The following is a 21,884-nucleotide window of genomic DNA, read 5'->3' as shown; positions in this document are numbered from 1 at the left end:
AGGACATGTTGGGGCGCGGCCTGAGCATGCAGCGGTGAACACGCACGTTACAGAGCTCCCGGACCCTTGGCCCTTATAATCAAGATATTGAGCAGCGATTCCGATGCTACTGGCTTAAAAAACATGGTCAGACGCTCGGGCCGCCGTGGGTCTACTTTTATGTCCTCGGATCCTAACATTTCGAGATATTTTATGGCCGCGCCGGCTCCCGCGCCAGTCCCCACCAAGATGGCGCCGATGGAAGAAGGAGCCGCGCTGCAGACCGCTCCCTCGCTGCCAGGAGATGGAGGTACCTTGCAGTTACAAGCGGACTCTCCGCCACCGCTCTCACTGTCCTCGGACTGGCCGGTTGTATCCTCCGCGCCTGTGAACCATACGTACGGGCCGGGCAGGAAATCGTATGTCCAGGCAGCTTCATGGCCTAAGATGGCGGCGGATGATCCGAAAGAGATGGAGGCGCCTGTATTGCCGGTAGGCTCACCGGGACCTATCCCACAAGCCTCACAACAGAGGGTCCACTTACCTTCTGCCGCGCCTGGAGACGATCCACTCATGCCGCATCCTGCGTCTGCCCACGGGCCTATGGACTCTGGCAGGACCTCCGTTCCGACTCCGGTGAGTGCGACATGCCGCGAATCCCCACCTAGGCTACCAGCCAATGCCTTACCAGCCCCAAAGCACCCTCTCGGTCACCTAGGAACTCCTGTCCCACAGTCGGGGGAACCCACTGACACGCAAGGGCTCCTGACACACGCTCCTGATTTACAGGCCCTGAGTGGTGTGCAGGCAATGTATAGAGGTGGCGGCCTGCCCAGACTCACTCGCCTGACCCCCCCTCTACTCCGGCTATATTCCATCCGTCAGCTGCCTCTGATTCATCGGGGGAATCGTCATCTGCCTCTTCTTCTCAGGGAAAACCTGCTAAACGCCCCAAGCTGAAGGACATTTGGTCATTGCTGAGTGCACTCCCAACCAAGGCAGACCTGGAGGTGATCATACAGAGGGTCGAGGCCAAACATGATCAGGCTATTGCTGAGGTCAAGGCGGACTTAACATCTATCTCCACCCAAGTAACTTCGCAAGCCCAAATTTCATCAGAACTACATGGAACTAAACAGGCAGGCGAAACAACATTAAAATCCGTGGGATCCCGGAGGAGGTCCCGTCTGCCGATTTGAGGAAGGTGGTGTCTGCGGTATTTAACTCGCTTCTTGACAAACCGGAGGAATCTGTTATTGAACTTGACAGGGTTCATAGGGTTCTGGGCCCTAGACGTTCAGAGAATTCCACTCCTCGTGACGTTCTATGCAGAGTTCACTTTTTTAGGGAAAAGGAGGACCTCTTGCAATGGGCCTGGAGACAGGGTCCTATCCCTTTCAGAGGATGCCAGATCCAACTTCTACCGGACGTGTCAAGGAGAACTTTGTTCATGAGACGTACGCTCAAACCCCTTCTGCAGATTGTCACAAACGCTGGGGCCACGTAGCGCTGGGGCCACCCTTTTCACCTAATCATCCGCAAGAATGGTGTTTCGTTTGCTCTACACTCCCCAGACCAGGCGGGTGAGCTCAGTCAATTCCTGGACTGTCCTCTCATCTCCCTACCGGACTAGCTGGATGTCCCAGTTCTCTCAATCCCATTGGGGGGGCCTCCCTCACGTCTGCCTGATGGTCCCCGCCAAGCTCGTCCTTCAGTCCCACCCTCACCTGGATAGAGGACTACTTCGGTTCAAATCGCTCTAGTTCATAGGGGCTGATTATATCCCCTGCTCTTCAATTACAATACCTGATATTGTGCCAGTGTGGGGGGTGGTGAGGGGAGCAGGATGTTGCCTAGATGTTCTTGTTGTTTGTACCCTATAATTCAGGGGCGGCGGCCTGTTCCTTGTACCCTCTCCCTTACTTGATATTGTTGTTGCTTTAATTACTGGGCCGGGGGAAAGGGCAGCTTTACGGAGTGCTCTTCTTCACCCCCCACTAGGTCCGTGAGTCTTGGTTGGCTCTTTTTCTGGGCCACCCAAGAGTCTCATAGTGGATTGCTTTCTCCACTGTTTGATTTGTTTGATTTGCAATTTTATCTGAACTGGAATAGCTGGTTCTGATACTTTGCCCCTACAGGCGTGTTTACATTTGTTTGTCTATTCCCTAGTGGTGTTTACCCATCCTTGTGTTTGTTCCCTTCTCTCTCCCTCCCCTCATATATCCCCCCCACCCCGGCTTTCTGTTTTTCATAGGTCCGGACCATGTCGGAGATCACTTTTTCATCCATTAACGCCAACGGGCTGAACACCCCTGTGAAGCGTTCCTCCATTCTCCGGCTCCTATGGAGTAAAAAGGTACAGATTGCCTTCATTCAGGAGACTCACTTCCGCAGGTATACTATGCCGAAATTTAGCTCCCCCCATTATCCTGACGCTTATCATAGCTGCTATAGTGATTCTAAATCGAGAGGTGTGAGTATCCTCATTGCTAGATCCGCCCCCTGGGAGTTTTTAGACTCTAGCGCTGATGATACTGGCAGATTTTTGTTCGTTAAGGGTAAAATAGGGGGCCAGTTGTATACCCTGGCCAATGTGTACTTGCCCAACACGAAGCAATTGAGAGCCCTTACGGGAATACTGTCTAAATTGGATAGCTTTGCTGAGGGCACGCTTCTGGTCGGAGGGGATGTTAATGTAGCCCTGGACCCATTGGTGGATGTCTCCAAGGGCTCCTCTCATCTCCCTTACTCATACATTTGCCGTATCAGGAGCCTCCTTCATTCTCATCAGTTGGTGGATGTGTGGCGAGTGATTAACCCTGAGGTCAGGGACTTCACATTTTATTCTAATCCTAGGGATGTATACTCCATATTGGATTATTTTTTGCTTAGACACTCGGCAGTACCCCTCATTACCTCTTCCTCTATTGACCCAATTACATTTTCGGATCACGCCATGCTACATGTCTCTCTGAAATCCCCTCTGCCTTCGCCCCGATCCTGGAGATGGCGTCTTAATGAGTCCTTACTTCAGGATCTGGAAGTGGCGCAGGGTATTGACTCGGCCCTTTCACACTACTTTGAAGAAAACCTGGTAGATGATGCCTCCCCCCTCATGGTGTGGGCTGCGCATAAGTGCGTGATCAGAGGGGAGTTCATCAGACATGGGGCACGGCGTAAACAGGAGAGGGCATTGGAAATTTCCCAGATTTGAAGGACATTTCCGATCTGGAACAGATCCACAAACGCTCTCATGCACAATCTGTTCGAGCTGAGCTCACACAGGCAAGGTGCAAGCTTAAAGATAAACTAGATACTCGTACAAAATACCTCCTTTCGTAGGGTAGGAGACACTTTTTTGAATATGGCAATAAGTGTGGTAGACTCCTGGCTAGATCCTTACGCGAACAAAGGGCAAGGAACTACATCCCACGCATTACTCCATCGCGGGGACCGGTACTACACAACCCTGACTCTATCACAGAAGTTTTTTCCCACTTTTATCAGAGTCTATACAATCTTCCTCAGTCCAGTCACACGAATCAGGCCCTGGACTCTGCCATGAGCTCCTATTTGGCTAGGTCGCGTTTACCCAAACTGCTGAGTGCGGCCCTTGAGAGTTTGAACAGTCCGTTTACCGCTGATGAGATTGAGGAGGCTTTGAAGTCAATGCAGCCTAGTAAGGCTCCAGGCCCAGACGGCCTACTGGCCTCTTATTATAAGAGATTCCTCCCCCTTCTGCGTACTCCCCTTACCAATGCCTTGAATAAATTAAGTTCCGGAGTCCCTCTCCCTAAAGATATGTCGCATGCACACATTACTGTTATCCATAAGGAAGGTAAGGACCCGACCGCTTGTGCTAGTTACCGGCCCATATCTCTACTCAATGTAGACATTAAGCTTTTCGCAAAAGTCTTGGCCACCCGCCTGACCCCTTTCCTGGCGGACCTTATACACTTAGATCAGGTTGGTTTCATTCCCTCAAGGGAGGCGAGGGACAACACCACAAAAGTTTTGAACTTGGTCCATCTTGCCAAGATTCAACGTTCCAACCGATGTCTCCTATCCACGGATGCCGAAAAGGCTTTTGACAGGGTTGGATGGCCATGGTTATTTGCAGTATTAAACCATGTGGGTGTGGAGGGTTCTCTATTGACATGGATCCGTTCCTTATATTCTTCCCCCTCGGCAGCCACAAAGGTTAATGGTGTCCTCTCGCCTCCCTTTGAGATTAGGAATGGTACGCGCCAGGGTTGCCCCTTATCTCCTCTAATTTTTGTCCTCTAGAACCTCTCCTGAGAACTATAAGGAAAAACCCTGATATCTCTGGTTTGATGGTGAGAGATAAGGAGTTTAAGATAGCAGCATATGCAGATGACCTGATGTTTATGATTACCAAATCTCGGGTCACATTCTCCAACCTAATTGAGGAATTCAAAGTATTCCATAACTTGTCCAATCTGAAAATTAACTTACAGAAGTCTGAAGCGCCTAATGTCTCCATTTCACCTGCTCTCGAAGCTGAACTGGCAGGTTCCTTGCCTTTCCGCTGGACAACAGGCGCCATTAAATACTTGGGCACGATGATCCCCAAAGATTTGCGAGAGCTATTCCCAAGAAATTGTACCCCCCTCCTGAGTCGGATCAGAGAAGATCTTAAGAGGTGGTCCAAAGGCCTCTATACGTGGTTCGGCAGGTGTTCCATTTTTAAGATGAATGTCCTTCCACGTCTATTGTATTTGTTCCAGACCCTCCCCATCCACATTCCGGCCAGTTTCTTTTCTATTGTACATCGTGACCTCTTTAAATTTCTGTGGGCTGGGAAAAGCTCAAGACTATCTAGATCCCTATTGCATGTGCCAAAGGAAAAGGGGGGTTTAGGGATTCCTGACCTAAGGAAGTATTATGCAGCCTCTATGTTTTAACGTGTGGTAGACTGGTCCCGACACACCATGTTCAAACAATGGATCTCTATTGAGCAATTTACGTCCCAGACTCCTTTGGCCCTACTGCCATGGACAGATAGGAAAGTTCCTAGTGACCTCTCCTCTCATCCTCTCATAGGCCCTACCCTGACTCAGTTCCGTAAATATCAACAGATCTCTACGATCTTCCCCACGCCCTCCCCGATGTTCCCTGTCTTGGGACATCCGGACTTCCCGGCGGGTAGCTCCGGGGGACCGTTTGCACAGTTGAGATCGAGCGGCAGGTGTCGGGCACCATTCTTTAGAACCTCCGGTAGGTGGCTCACTTACTCGGAACTATTAGGACAGACTGATCCTTGCCCTCTAGGTCCTTGGAGATCCAGGCAGCTTGACCACTTCCTTTCTTCTATCCCTCCCTCTCAGGGGTCTGATACGGCACTCACTCCTTTTGAAAAAACATGTATTGGCTCCGGCCTTTATCGGCACTCTCTCTCAGAACTTTACAAGGCATTGGTAACGTCGGGGTCGGACTATCTCCCCTCTTACTCAGCCAAATGGGCTCAGGATTTGCAGAGGGATATCTCCTCCGACCAGTGGCTTAGGATTTTCCAATTTACCCATAAATCATCCATTGCCAGTAAGTATCAGGAGGCCAGTTACAAATTGCTGTCGAGATGGTATTATGTTCCAACTCGTCTCCAGAGAATGTTCCCGTCGGCATCTCCTCTATGCTGGCGATGCGACTCCCACCTAGGTTCACTTCTGCATATTTTCTGGCAATGTGACAAAATCAAACCTTTCTGGGAATCTGTTCATGAGACCCTGGCTTCCATTTTCCCCTTTTCAATACCTAACACACCAGAGTTTTTTTTACTCTTTCTCTCGGACTTACCGTTGATCTTATTTCGACGATCCTGTTTGCGCCACCTGGTTATAGCGGCTAGATCTTGTGTCCCTGCGAGGTGGAAGTCTGTCTCTCCTCCCTCCATGGGAATGTGGGTTCAGAAGGTTGAAGAGATATGGAGAATGGAGGTACTCACAGCCTCTTTGAAAGGTAGTAACAGGGCTTTTGTTACTATGTGGACCCCCTGGTTCACCTTCCAAGATTCCTCGGAGTATCGGAATTAGCTGGCTTGAGAATCTCGTCTGGACATTCCTGTACACTTCACTTTTCCCCCCCGCTACCTTAATCCTTTGTCCCATTATTCCCTTTTGTATCCTTGTCCTGTGCTCCCCCCCCCATTCATGTTGTTGATTGTTGATTTTTCTTTTAATTTCATGCTGAGGCCATGTCTTCTTGGCCCTGTGATTTTTATATGATTTCTGTCAGATGAATCAAGGTGCTTTATTGTCACCGCAGGCTGAATATCAAACACAGACTTATGTGTTGTAATTGTTTGTGTATTGTTGGATTTTGCTCCATGATGTCAGTCGGCTTAGGTCCGACTATTATTTCCTACTGTATGTGATTCAACATGCAATAATTTTGTTACTTTTGCAAAATAGAAATAAAGAAGTTAAAAAAAAAAAAAGAATAGGACATGTTCTATCTTTTGCGGAGCTGCGGACCCGAAGATCGGGGCCGCGCTCCGCAAATGCGGATGTGAACAGCACACTGTGTGCTGTCCGCATCCATTCCGTCCCTATAGAAAATGAATGTGTCCGCATTTTGCGGAACGAATGCGGACCTATTTGCGGACGTGTGAATGAAGCCTAAAGGTGACTTTTTATAAGGGATTCTGGATTTGGTTCTTTGGGATTTTACTCGTTGAGCCAACAGTTTACCAGCTTTGTTATTTTGCGAGTAATATCTAGCTTTGACTTTTTGTAAGTTCCGCTCATATCTATATAGAAGGCAGTCTTTATCTCCTTAAGGACCGGGCTCATTTTCACCTTAAGGACCCGGACATTTTTTGCAAATCTGACCAGTCACTTTATGTGTGACAACTTTAAAACGCATTGACTTATCCAGGCCATTCTGAGATTGTTTTTTCATCACATATTGTACTTCATGACACTTGTAAAATGGAGTCAAAAAAATTCATTTTTATTTATAAGAAAATACCAAATATACCAAAAATCAGGAAAAATTTGCATATTTCCAAGTTTCAATTTCTCTACTTCTATAATACATAGTAATACCTACAAAAATTGTTATTACTTTACATTCCCCATATGTCTACTTCATGTTTGGATCATTTTGGGAATGACATTTTATTTTTTGGGGTCGTTAGAAGGCTTAGAAGATTAGAAGCAAATCTTGAAATTTTCAAAAACCCACTTTCGAAGGACCAGTTCAGGTCTGAAGTCATTTTGTGAGGCTTACATAATAGAAACCACCTAAAAATGACCCCATTCTAGAAACTACACCCCTCAAGTTACTCAAAACTGATTTTACAAACTTTGTTAACCCTTTAGGTGTTCCACAAGAGTTTTTGGCAAATGGAGATGAAATTTCAGAATTAAAATTTTTTGCCAAATTTTCAATTTTAATCCATTTTTTTCCAGTAACAAAGCAAGGGTTAACAGCCAAACAAAACTCAATATTTATTGCCCTGATTCTGTAGTTTGCAGAAACACCCCATATGTGGCCGTAAACTACTGTACAGGCACACGGTAGGGCGTAGAGGGAAAGGTGCGCCGTATGGTTTTTGGAAGGCAGATTTTGCTGGACTGGTTTATTTACACCATGTCCTATTTGAAGCCCCCCTGATGCACCCCTAGAGTAGAAACTCCATAATAGTGACCCCATTTTGCAAACTACGGGATGAGGTGGCAGTTTTGTTGGGACTATTTTTAGGGTACATATGATTTTTGGTTGCTCTATATTACATTTTTGTGAGGCAGGGTTACCAAAAATAGAAATTCTGAAATTTCATCTCCATTTGCCATCATCTGTTGAGGTACACCTAAAGGGTTAATAAAGTTTGTAAAATTAGTTTTGAATACCTTGAGGGGTGTAGTTTCTTAGATTGGGTCACTTTTATGGAGTTTCTACTCTAGGGCTGTATCAGGGGGGCTTTAAATGGGACATGGTGCCCAAAAAATAAGGCATCAAAATCTGCCTTTCAGAAACCATATGGCGTTCCTTTCCTTCTGCGCCCTGCCATGTGCCCGTACAGCAGTTTACAGAAACACCCCATATGTGGTCATAAACTGCAGAATCGGGGTAATAAATATTAAGTTTTGTTTGGCTGTTAACCCTTGCTTTGTTACTGGAAAAAACGGTTTAAAATTGAAAATTTGCCCAAAAATAGCTGTTTTGGCACTTTTTTTTTTTTTTTGACCGTGTTCATCTGAGGGGTTAGGTCATTGGGTATTTTTATAGAGCAGATTCTTACGGACGTGGCGATACCCAATATGTCAACTTTTTAAAAAATGTATTTAGGTTTTATACTATATTATCCTTTTATAAACCAAAAAAAAACATTTCAGTATCTCCATAGTCTAAGAGTCAGTTTTGTTTTTTTTAGTTTTTAGCCAATTATCATAGGTAGGTGCTCATTTTTTGCGGGATGAGGGGACGGTTTATTTGCACTATTTAGGGGGGCATATGACTTTTTTGCTCCACCATCAGATTCTCAAAAAAAAAAAGTCATATTCAGTGAAGCCCACTGTGGGAATCTGGATTCCTGCTTGGCCAACAAAATCAGGAATCACAGGCTCAAAATGCTCTGGGGTACACCAGACAAGTTCACCGGTAGGGAACTCAGGTGGACTTATGTGGTGGGCTGGAAAACTAGTACGAGCCCCAGAGCTGCTCGTACTAGTGTGGGCCACAATGTCCCTGGCATGGCGGTCCCCTTGCTCCGCCTGGCGGCGTCTCCACCGCCTCGGGGGCTCATCATCATTGCTAGATGATGAGGAGGACGCGGATGACAAGAGAAAAGTGGGGTCATCCTCGTCCTCACTGGGACTCTCTGATTCGGAGGCAAGGCGGGCCATAGGGGAGTGTGTGTGTGTGTGTGTGTGTGTGTGTGTGTGTGTGTGTGTGTGCATGCGTGAAAAACTTTATTCAGTGTATGTGGGGGATGGGTGTTCACGTACTTACCCTAAGCCTAACAGAAAAAAAAAACTAAAAAAATTTGAAAATCCCAAGCTGCAGCACCCCTGGGGGGGGGTCTAGGGTCACACAGCTGAGTGCTGTGGACCCCAGACACCCAATCCGGTGTTACAACACAATAAAAAAAACTGTTTGATTCTCAACCCCTTAACTCCCCCTCATTATTCCTGCCTAATCTACCTCTCCCAAAAACACAGATTTGTGCCTGATGGCACAAAACAACTTGCAATACAGCCGAGCTCCTCTCTCTCCTGCTCCACGGACCTCCTCTCTCTCCTGCCCACCTGGCCAGCCGACCAATCGGAAGCGATCCTAAAAGGGGGATCGCAGGACGGTGATAGGTAATGTGATAATACACCACCAATCACCGTCCTATTCCGGGTTATCGGGTTACCAGAGCCCCGAATAACCCAGAAATGCAGCAAACCGCAGGTCTGAATTGACCTGCGGTTTGCTGCGATCGCTAACACCGGGGGGTAGGGGGGTCACAGGACCCCCCTTGGCATTGTACTAAGGTGCCTGCTCAATGATTTGAGCAGGCACCCAGTTCCGATCACCGCCCGCCGGTGATCGGAAATACACAGGGCGTACAGGTACGCCCTGTGTCCTTAAGTACCAGGACATCAGGGCGTACCTGATAGGTTAACTTGGAGCCTGAGGTCTCTCGGGTTGTTTGAGTATAGGGGGGTAATCTTATTTCTCCTCTCAAGATCTTCTATTTTGGTCAACAGCTCTGAGATCTTTTTATCCCTGCCTTTTTTAGCCGCAGAACCCAATTTAATATAAATTCCTCTCATAAGTGCTTTATGGGCCGACCATAACGAAAAGGGGGATGACACTGACCCAATATTATGTCGGAAATACTCCTGCCATGCAGCTTCTATATCCGCTCTGTATAATGTGCCACTAGAAAGGTGTTGTTACGCCAGAGAGAGTGGTGGGTGGAGGAATTGGGTCTCTTGCAGTGATAGAGTAAATGCTGCGTGATCTGACCATTTTATCACTCCTATGGAGGTTTCTAAAACTTTCTGAAGTAATGATCTGGAGAGCAGAAACAGATCTATGCGGGAGTAGTTCTGATGGACAACAGAGAAGAAGGTGTAGTCCCTCTCCTGTGGGTGCTGTATGCGCCAAATATAGAATTTCTCCGAAGAGATCCATCGTTGGAGGGATTAAAGTTTATGCCTGGAGGAAGCTGAGGAATCTAGGTCTGGATCGGGAGTTAAATTGAAATCTTCACAGAGCAGAAGTTGACCCTGTTTGACTTTATCAATTTTCCTGAGGAGCTTGTTCAGAAAGCTAATTTGTAATGGACGTTATTAATGAGGCATACCTGTATGATGTATCTGCCTGCCTCATCTACAATTTTCGAGATAGGGGTGAATGCGAGTGTATCTCTGAAAACTAAAAGAACTCCCCTCTGTTTTTTGGTAAAGTGTGATTGATTGAATAATTATCAGAAATTTGGGGTGGCGAATTCAGTAACTTTCTTGCGCTACTATATGAGTTTCTTGGGCACAAAGTATGTCGCATTTGAAGTCTAGGTCCTCCTTCCACATAAAGGTTCTCTTCGGAGGGCTTTTAAGGCCCTTTACATTTAGTGATACAATCCTAATAACCATTGTACATACAAGAGAAGCTAAACATTACATTAACCAGGTTGTCCAGGGTAGGAGACTTAGCCCTAGTGATGTCGGGAGCAACTCTTTGGTATCTTTGGAGAACATCCAGTAGCTGAGAAAAGGTGGGATAAAACATAAAAAGGATAACAATATAACAGAAAACAGAGAAATCTAAGCAGTATTAAAAACTGCCACATTTGGTAGGGTAAAGTCAATTCCGTGTAGTCAGGAGCCACAAACTTCTTGACTTCTGGACATAGCAGCTATATACACCCAAGTAGAACGGATAGGCTTCAATGTTTGGTGCCTCTTACAGACTCCACCAAGCGCCATTCCTTCGGAAAGATGGTGGGGGTCTGGAGGTTTCTCTTTCTGGTAGTCAGCAACTTCAATGTTCCAAGAAGATAGGAGAGATCTGCCAGCGTCCACTGAACTGATGATATGCCAGGAGCCATCTTTGTTTATTAATAGCTTAACTAGGAACCCCCCAGCGATATGCGATTTTATGATCTCTTAACCCCAGCATGACAGGGGCCAGTTGGCGATGTTCTTTCATGTGGCAGCCAAAAGATCAGCGAATAGCTTGATGGTATGGTAAGGGCCGGCAGGGTACCCTTTATTCTGGACGCCTCTAGTAGCTGTTCCTTTATGTGAAAATAATGAATCCTCGCCAGCATGTCTCTCGGGATAGAGGCTAAGAGATGGCTGGGTCTTGGAACCCTGTGGGCCCTATCAATAACCAGGTCTTGAGCTGTGAGAGTCAGTATGAGGGCCTGAAATAACAATCAGAGATATTGTTTGAGTTCTTCATTAGCGATATCTTCAGGGATTCCTCTAAACTTTATATTGTTTCTGCGGGATATGTCTTCCAAATCATTGAGCTTAGCCTTTATTTTCTCTAGCTCTTATGACATTTCAGTATGTGCATCCAATTGATTATGGGAGGATGCAAACCCTCCCATTTTATTTTCAATATGGTACACCCTGGGAAGAAGGCCTTGGATGGTGGCCTGAATAGGGGAGATCAAAGCTTGTAGATCAGCGTGTAGGGATTTGCTGACTTCAATTAGCTTCTCTTTAAAGGGGTTGTCCGAGTTACGGAAAAAAAATAATAATATAGCACTGTAAATCTGATGGTCAGTGATATATAACTAATGTGAAGGTCAGCTCCATAGTAGTAGGCACAGCAGTCAGAGACAGTGACACAATGGCACAGTTCACACAGGGGTTTGCCTGTTTTCTTTATTCTCATCCACAAACAAAATATAAGGCCTTTACATTCAGGCAAAGATGCAAAATAAATTCCTGCTCGGCTGAGCACTAACTAAACATAAAATTACCCTTTCTATATGGGCGGCCTACTACCAGCCACACGACACAATTCAAAATAAACTCAGTGTCCTTTTTGTTGCTTTAGCAGACTTCAGCAGCAATGGTGAAAGCCAGTCAGTTCAACCAGTCCCCACCCAGACATGCTCATAGTGCAAACCTTCATAGCCCAGAAATGAGCTGAGCTCCATCACCTGGCTGAGAGCTCTATATGAAACCTGTTCTGGACAGGAAGGGAATGAGGAGCCCCGCTACCAACCTGCATCCTCATTCCATTAAAATCCAGGCCCGACAACACCATGTATGTTTTGCTAAGGCAGACCATCTTTTCCTGGATTTCTGATATCTCACCCAGGTTTCCTAGTTGATATCCACCTCCTGTAGCGTAGTACATGGTATATGAAAGAAACCTAGGCGAAATATAACTATTCTCTACTACTTTTCCAGTCACTCTCTCACACTAAGCTAAGCAAGTTTTAAGCAAAAAAATATTTATTTCCTCATTTCCCTGGTTCTCTTCTGGCCCATTGTTTACTTGCAACAACAACCATCTGTGCCCCTCCCCCTGTAGTGCTAAGGGAGTGAATACAAGTACTGCCCTGAGTGACATCTGCCGGCTGGGAGACTCAGCAGCATATTGTATGTGTAGGACTACAAGTCCCAGCTGTACAATGACACTGCTGATACACACAGGATCTTCCCCCTACCTGCAATGCTCTGCAGAACTTCTCTATCAGCTCCTGTGCCCAGCATTTGTCTCCTCACTGCCCGCAGCTACACAGTAAACACTTGTCTGTGCAGCTGAAGGGGTTAAAAATCCTGGGAGAGAGCAATAAGCAGCAGCCGGCAGTGCAGGGGGGCGTGGCCAGCACAGTGAAGTCTCGTGTACAGATCTCTCGGGCTTGTGCACGAACATCAGAGCAGGGAGAGAAGCTGACATCATAGTTCATGTGACCCTCGGTGAAATATGAGAAACCAGCCACTGGAGATAAAGTGAGTTAATTGGAAAGCTGTTACATTTGCCTAGTTAGAAACATAGAACAAAAAAATATCTCGGACAACCCCTTTAACCCCTTAAGGGCACAGCCTTATTTCACCTTGAGGACCAGGCCATTTTTTGCAAATCTGACCAGTGTCACTTTATGTGGTGATAACTTTAAAAAGCTCTTACTTATCCAAGCCATTCTGAGATTATTTTTTCGTCACATATTTTACTTCATAACACTGGTAAAATGGAGTAAAAAATAATAATTTTTATTTATAAAAAAAATACCAAATTTACCCAAATTTTTGAAGAATTTTCAAATTTCCAAGTTTCAATTTCTCTACTTCTATAATACACAGTAATACCTCCAAAAATAGTTATTTGTTTACATTCCCCATATGTCTACTTCATGTTTGGATCATTTTGGGAATGCCATTTTATTTTTTGGGGACGTTACAAGGCTTAGAAGTTTAGATGCAAATCTTGAAAATGTTTTGAAATTTTCAAAAACCCAATTTTCAAATTTTTTTGCCAAAGTTTCCATTTTAATCCATTTTTTCCACTAACAAAGCAAGGGTGAACAGCCAAACAAAACTATTTATTGCCCTGACTCTGCGGTTTACAGAAACACCCGATATGTGGTCGTACACCACTGTACGGCCCCACGTCAGGGCATAGAGGGAAAGGAGCGCCGTGTGGTTTTTGGAAGGCAGATTTCGCTGGACTGGTTTATTTACACCATGTCCCATTTGAAGCCCCCTGATGCACCCCTAGAGTAGAAACTCCAAAAACGTGACCCCATTTTGGAAACTACGGGATAAGTTGGCAGTTTTTTTGGTACTATTTTAGGGTACATATGATTTTTGGTTGCTCTATATTACACTTTTTGTGAAGCAAAGTAACAAAAAAGAGAAATTCTGAAATTTCATCTCCATTTGCCATTGACTCTTGTGGAACACTTAAAGGGTTAACAAAGTTTGTAAAATCTGTTTTGAATACCTTAAGGGGTGTAGTTTCTTAAATGGGGTCACTTTTTGGCGTTTCTACTCTAGGGGTGCATCAGGGGGGCTTCAAATGGGACATGGTGTCAAAAAAACAAGTCCAGCAAAATCTGCCTTCCAAAATCCATATGGCATTCCTTTCCTTCTGCGCCCTGCCGTGTGCCCGTACAGCAGTTTACGACCACATATGGGGTGTTTCTGTAAACTACAGAATCAGGGCAATAAATATTGAGTTTTGTTTGGCTGTTAACCTTTGCTTTATTACAGGAATAAATGGATTAAAATGGAAAATTTGCCAAAAAATACCTGTTTTGGCACCGTTTATATTTTTTATTATTTACAATGTTCATCTGACAGATTAGATCATGTGCTATTTTTATAGAGCAGGTTGTTACGGACACAGGGATACCTAATATGTTAACTTTTTTAAATTTAAGTTTTACACAATAATATCATTTTTGAAACAAAAAAAAATCATTTTAGTGTCTCCATAGTCTGAGAGCCATATTTATTTATTTTTTGGGCAATTGTCTTAGTTAGGGTCTCATTTTTTGCAGGATGAGATGACTGTTTTAATGGTATGATTTTGGGGTGCATATACCTTTTTTGATCGCTTGCTATTACACTTTTTGTGATGTAAGGTGACAAAATTATGGCTTTTTTTACATCATTTTTATTTTTACGTTGTTCCCCTGAGGGGGTTTGATCATGTGATATTTTTACAGAGCAGGTTCTTACGGACACGACAATACCTAATATGTGTACCTTTTTTTTATTTATTAAGGTTTTACACAATAATATCATTTTTGAAACCCATTGTCTCATGTAGGGGCTCATTTTTTGCGGGATGAGGCTACGGTTTGAATGGTACTATTTTGGCGTACATACAACTTTTTTATCACTTTTATTACCTTTTTTGGTGGGCAAAATTTCAATTTAATCATTATTTTTTTATTTTTTATGGCGTTCACTGTGCGGGGAATGTAACATGACCGTTTTATAGATCAGGTCGTTACGGACGCGGTGATATAGAACATGTATAGGGAATTTTTTTCATTTATTTTTTTTAATCCGGGATAAATGTTTTTTTTTTTTGTTTGTTTTTTTGTTTTGTTTTTTTACTCTTTTTTCACTTTTTTCACTTTTTTTTTTTACCCAGACCCACTTGGTTCTTGAAGATCCAGTGGGTCTGATGTCTGTATAATACAGTACAGTACACTATATAGTGTACTGCACTGTATTTCACTTACACTTTGTCTGAACAGATCTCTGCCTTTAGCACAGATCTGTTCAGCACCATGGAAAGCAGGATGCCTGAGAAGGCACAGATGTCAGCCGTTTGAATCCGAGTGTCAGCAATCCTCGGGACCCCCCTATGCATTGTCACAGGGTGCCTGCTGAATGATTTCAACAGGCACCCCGTTCCAATCACTGCCGGTCGTGCGGCAGTGATCAAAACTACACAGGACGTACGGGTGCGCCCTGTGTCCTTAAGTACCGGGACATCAGGGCGTACCTGTGTCCTTAAGGGGTTAAGCAACGTACCCGAGGCGGGTTGACTTGATGTTTGGAATTGGGCCAGGTTAGGGGCCACCGAAGAGAGTCTTGGTGAGGCACCGGAGAGACAGTCTCTGCTTCTCCGTACTGCTGGTAGAGGACAAAGATGGCGCATGCCACGTCCGGGAAGTCAGCGGTACGGCTGAATCCCCCACATCAGGGTGTTTGAGAGGTCTGCGCTGCTTCTCCCCGGTATGCGCAGTAGTGAGGGCTCATTATTCCCGGTGTCTGGGGAAGGAGGAGATGCCTCCGGTTCATGCTGTGGTGGGGAGAATAATCCCTGAGAGCCTGTTTGCGGATCCTCAAAACACGGATGCCGCCTGTGTGCCTTCTGCAATTTACGGAACAGGCGGCCCATTATAGAAATGCCGATAGTTGTCCGCAAAACGAACAAGAATAAGATATGATCTATAATTTTCACGGGGCCACAGAATGGAGCAACGGATTCGGACAGCACACAGAGTGCTGTCCACATTTTTGCGGCCTGCTGAAGTGAATGGGTCTGCACCCGAGCCGCAAAAAATGCGGCTTGGATGCGGAACCAAACCACGTGCATGTGAATGCGCCCTAAGGCTACTTTCACATCTGCGGTTTTTCTTGATCTGGCAGGGTTCTGCAAAAACACTTCCTTTAGGATAATATAACTGTCTGCATCCGTAATGAACGGATCCGGTTCTATTATCTTTAAAATAACCAAGATGGATCCGGCGCCAAAACCATTGTAAGTCAATGGGTGCCGGATCCGTTTTCTCAGACACATTATCCCATGACACACACACAACCACTGTATGCAGCGTTTTTCTGTCCGCCATGGGAACGCAACCAAATGGAACGGAATGTAATCTGGTGACTCCGTTCTGTTCAGTTTTGTCCCTATTGACAATGAAGGGACAGAACTGAAGTGTTTTCCTCCGGTATTGAGATCCTACGACATATCTCAATACCGGAAAGGAAAAATGCTGATGTGAAAGTAGCCTTAATCTTGCACCACAGAGGACACTACATTCCTAGTCCAATAACTTGCACTTAATGCAATGTCCAGTACGTGGGCTGCACAACCTGCCCTTTGAAGGGCTCATGAACACAAACACATATTTTTAGTTCGCATCTGATCAGCATTTTTTGTGGGTCGGATGCGGACCCGTTCACTTCAGTGGGGCTGTAAAAGATGCGGACAGCACACCATGTGTCCACATCCATATGTCTGTTCCGTGGCCCTGCAAAAAAAATAGAACATGTCCTATTCTTCCCCGCATTACGCACAAGGATAGGACTATTCTATAGAGGGCAGGACCTTCAGTTCTGCGAAATGCGGAACGCATAGAGCGGTATCCATGTTCTGCAAATCCACAGTTTGCGACATGCAAAAATGCCAATAGTCGTGTTCATGAGCCCTAAAAGAGAGGACACGGAAGCATTTGTCACCAGCAAAAATGCAGTTAACCCTTCCTCGGCCTCCAAACATTTCATACAACATCACACAAACAACACAGATGGTTTAGAGGTATGGGAACTGAAAAAGTTAAATGATGGGGAGGGGGATTCAGAAAAGAAGATGACTGAACGAGAGGCGTACTGAACACTAGATATCCAGAAGGATGGAATGACTGATAACATCCCCCTATTGCTAATAGTGATGAGTGAAGCGAACAGCGGATCCTAGATCCGAAGTCGCTTCCCTCAAAACGTCGGATTAAAGGGGTTGTCCAAGTTATATTTGTCCTCAGGATAGGTCATCAATATCAGATCGGCTGGGGTCTGACACCCGGCCGATCAGCTGTTTGAAGATAAGGCAGGCGCCCCGGAGGCACGGGGCGCCTGCCTTATCTTCAAACAGCTGATCGGCCGGGTGTCGGACCCCAGCCGATCTGATATTGATGACCTATCCTGAGGACAAATATGACTTGGACAACCCCTTTAATGCTGTACGGAGATCCGTCTCTGTACAGCATTAAAATGTACGGCCTCCGATAAGGCGAAGTCAGTTATTTGCAAAGTCTCGCAAGAGTTCATGGAATAACTGCGGCATTTGAAGTGAAAAACGACTTTAAAACTTGGATCTAAACTCTGCTTCAGATCCGAGGTACCAGTCAGAACCATAGGAGCACAGTGTTTTTCTACTAGACTCCAATGCATACATGCCCCAATATGAGCCCTCGTACAGCTCCGTGCATAGAATAATTTTATTCTAAATGAATCATAAATAATGGTAAGAATATGCTGATTCAAAGAAAAAGTTTTTATTTCCAAAATGTTTCATCCCCCCCCCCCCCCCCTAGTATTAAAACACAAGAAAAACTATACACATTTGATATCATTATAATCGTAGTGACCCGGTGAATGGAAGTAACAGGTCAGTTTTACCTTATAGCAAATGTTGTAAAATTTAAAACCCATAAAACTTTGTTGGAAATAATTTTTTATTTTTTTTTATAATTCCACCCCACCATTTGGAATTTATTTCCCAACTTCCCACTACATTGTATGCAACCGTAAATGGTTCCATTAAAAAGTACAACTTGTCCCGCAACAAAAAAGCTTGCATATAGCTATGTGAATGGAAAAATAAGAGTTATGGCTTTGGGAAGGCTGGGAGTAAAAAAACGAAAATTGAAAATTGCCAGAACATTAAAGGGTTAATGTCCCAGTATTGAGGGGGGTGGGGTGGTTACTGAGTGCAGACCAGAATCTGGGACGTCACTAAAACATGTTAGCTTATGTTCTGATTAGCTTTTTTTTTTCGTCCTGACTTCAGAACACATTCTGTGTCATACTCCAGGCTGAATCGATCATCTAGTAGATTATTTATCCGCACACTGTAGCAAGAAATAAGTGACCTCCTTCCTCCTGTTACAATTTCCTTGCGCAAATTCGCTTCATTGATTTAGGCTAAATCTGCAAGTAGATCCTCAATATGCAAACTGTAGAAACTCAGGAGACGTTCAAGAGTCAGCCTTAAATTTCGACAGGAAATACATTGCAGAGAAAGGGAAGGATGTATTCCTCACATTCCTGATGGATTCACTTCTGACTTCTGGCACAAAAAATGTATTTTATATTGTATGTGTCTCTCCATCCTAAGGCCAGATTCACATGAGCTTATTACGGACATATTATCCATCTGTATGGTGCACATGTGTCCCGACCACAGGTTCAGCTGACATCAACTCACAGCATCATAGATACATGTGCACGTAACATAGATGGATATGTCTGTTACATGTGAATCCAGCCTCTTTGGAATGTGATACATTTATCAAAAAGTTTTAACAATAAATCATAAAATCTATTCTTAATCTTAACAGAAAATCCCTGTGAGAAGCTTGAAGGAAACATCATCATGTTATCTCTAGATTATGATGAAGATACCAGGCAGCGCTCTTCAGAAGAAAACGTCATTACCTGTAATGTACATCCAGGACTTCACAATGCAGAGCCATCAAATCTATCATATAATCATCCTAAACATGAGGATTCTTCTACTGATCAATCACAGATTATTACTCCAAATATAAGGCAGAAACAGGATAAAATGTTTAATTGTGAGGAACGTGGAAAACAGTTCAGATATAAGTCAGAGCTTTCTGTACACAGAAGTCGTCACAAAGGAGAGAAGCCGTATTCATGTTCAGAATGTGGGAAATGTTTTACCAAGAAATCATATCTTGATCGTCATAAAATAATTCACACAGGAGAGAAGCCATATTCATGTTCTGAATGTGGTAAATGCTTTAACCAGAAATTAAGCCTTGATCAACATAAAAGAATTCACACAGGAGAGAAGCCATATTCATGTTCTGAATGTGGAAAATGTTTCATAGAAAAAAAAGGTCTTGCTAAACATCTCAGAATTCACACAGGAGAGAAGCCGTATTCATGTTCAGAATGTGGTAAATGCTTTAAACGAAAATCAAGCCTTGATCTACATAAAAGAATTCACACCGGAGAGAAGCTATATTCATGTTCAGAGTGTGGTAAATGTTTTACAGATAGATTACATCTGGTTGCACATGAGAGAATTCACACAGGAGAGAAGCCATATTCATGTTCAGAATGTGGGAAATGCTTTAACCAGACCTCACACCTTGATCTACATAAAAGAATTCACACAGGAGAGAAGCCATATTTATGTTCTGAATGTGGAAAATGCTTTAACCAGAAATCATCCCTTGATATACATAAAAGAATTCACACGGGAGAGAAGCCATATTCATGTTCAGAATGTGGTAAATGTTTTACAGATAGATCATATCTGCTTTTACATCAAAGAATTCACACAGGAGAGAAGCCGTATTCATGTTCAGAATGTGGAAAATGTTTCATAGAAAAAAAAGGTCTTACTATACATCTCAGAATTCACACAGGAGAGAAGCCACATTCATGTTCAGAATGTGGGAAATGCTTTAACCAGACATCACACCTTGATCGTCATAAAAGAATTCACACAGGAGAGAAGCCACATTCATGTTCAGAATGTGGGAAATGCTTTAACCGAAAATCAAGCCTTGATCTACATAAAAGAATTCACACAGGAGAGAAGCCATATTCATGTTCTGAATGTGGAAAATGTTTCATAGAAAAAAAAGGTCTTACTATACATCTCAGAATTCACACAGGAGAGAAGCCACATTCATGTTCAGAATGTGGGAAATGCTTTAACCAGACATCACACCTTGATCTACATAAAATAATTCACACAGGAGAGAAGCCACATTCATGTTCAGAATGTGGGAAATGCTTTAACCGAAAATCAAGCCTTGATCTACATAAAAGAATTCACACAGGAGAGAAGCCATATTCATGTTCTGAATGTGGAAAATGTTTCATAGAAAAAAAAGGTCTTACTAAACATCTCAGAATTCACACAGGAGAGAAGCCACATTCATGTTCAGAATTTGGGAAATGCTTTAAACAGAAATCAAGCCTTGATCAACATAAAAGAATTCACACAGGAGAGAAACCATTTATATGTTCAGAATGTGGGAAATGCTTTACTAAGAAATTAAGTCTTGATCGACATAAGAGACTCCACACAAAAGAGAAGACATGTTGACGTTTTGTGTAAGAATAATGTTTTACAAATAAATTAGTCTTTGAAACTTGCAGACATGTATGTTCATTTTACCTCATTGTGCCAATATTGTATGCGAGTGAGCAACAGAAATCATGCTTACAAGTCGCTGATAAACCTTTTGTTTCTTTTTACTTCATTCCAATATAAAATGGTACATCATGAGGGACGCTGAGACAGACATCGTTCACACCTCCTCCCCTCCACGCGACGTTTCGGGAGAACACTCCTCCTTACTCATGCATGCAGGTAGAGGGGGAGGTGGGATTTTTATAGCACCAACAGCGGATGCATATATACAAACCACATTGTTTTATACAAAATGCATAGCTATAAATAACCCTAACACATGAAAGTGATCAATCATATAAATGCACTAAAGCTACAAATTTCATTTAACCCTTTAGGTATTAAAGACTCGAGTTTCACTATCCAAAAGGTCTCCCTTTGTAACAATCTCCTACTGTTATCCTCCTCATGGACTCCACTTTTTACCACCTCCAGAATCTGACACCTGATGGGCCCGATCATAAAAATGTTGGGCGACCATAGTTTTACCTTGTTTTTTCACCTCCACTGTATCCATCTTACTCTCTCTTCTGAGTTCCTTCCTAAGGCTGGACTTATGCTCATTGATTCTGATCCGTATAGCCCGAGATGTTTGCCCAACATATCTTACCACATGGGCATTTCAAGCAGTATATGACATTACATGTCTCGTACATTGCAAAATCCTTAATTTGTAGCCTGTCTCCCTGTGTGGGGTGCACTACAGCGTCATCTTTAATTATAGCACTACAATTCGCACAGCTCAGACAGGGAAAAGTACCCCTCCTCTGAGTTGCAAGGAAACTCTGTCTTTCCATTTTTTTTAGGGTGCATGTCACTTCTAATCAGCATGTTATTCAGAGAGACAAAAAGGGGGTTATCAACAAACATTCTCCCAAATTTTTGATCATGTCTTAGTACCCCCCCAATATTTCAGAATAACCTTTTTTATTATTTTAGAATGTCGATCATATTTGGAAACATACACAAATTGTTTCTTTTGCTTATCCCTCTTTTTAACCTGTCTGATGTCCTGTTTTTTTGGGGGGGTTTTCCAACCTCAATTCCAATTTCCATCACCTCTTTCTTATTATAACTAGAGTTGAGCAGACACCTGGATGTTCGGGTTTGGCCGAACTTCGGAAAAAAGTTCAAGTTCGGGACCCGAACTCGAACCGAACTTGACCCTGAACTCCATTAGAGTCAATGGGGACCTGAGCACTAAAATGGCTGTAAAAAAGTCATGGAAAGGGCTAGAGGGCTGCAAATGGCGTCAAAATGTGGTTAAGAGCGTGGCAATTGCT

General features: G+C 43.9%; 1 protein-coding gene across 1 annotated transcript; it reads left to right on the top strand.

The window, feature by feature from the left end:
- The first annotated feature begins 228 nt into the window (after window positions 1–228).
- Window positions 229–20,514, top strand: LOC120997660 (zinc finger protein 271-like). Its single transcript, XM_040427854.1, has 7 exons — window positions 229–615; window positions 912–1,070; window positions 2,234–2,335; window positions 3,508–3,658; window positions 4,267–4,512; window positions 18,767–20,005; window positions 20,090–20,514. Exons 1-7 carry the CDS (start codon window positions 229–231, stop codon window positions 20,512–20,514), a joined length of 2,709 nt encoding a protein of 902 aa, XP_040283788.1.
- The last annotated feature ends 1,370 nt before the right edge of the window (window positions 20,515–21,884 follow it).

The sequence above is a fragment of the Bufo bufo genome, chromosome 4 (genome assembly GCF_905171765.1).
Source record: "Bufo bufo chromosome 4, aBufBuf1.1, whole genome shotgun sequence".
In the NCBI taxonomy this organism is placed as follows: domain Eukaryota; kingdom Metazoa; phylum Chordata; class Amphibia; order Anura; family Bufonidae; genus Bufo; species Bufo bufo.
The sequence above is the reverse complement of the archived record's forward strand: the minus strand, read 5'-3'. Positions and strand labels throughout refer to the sequence as shown.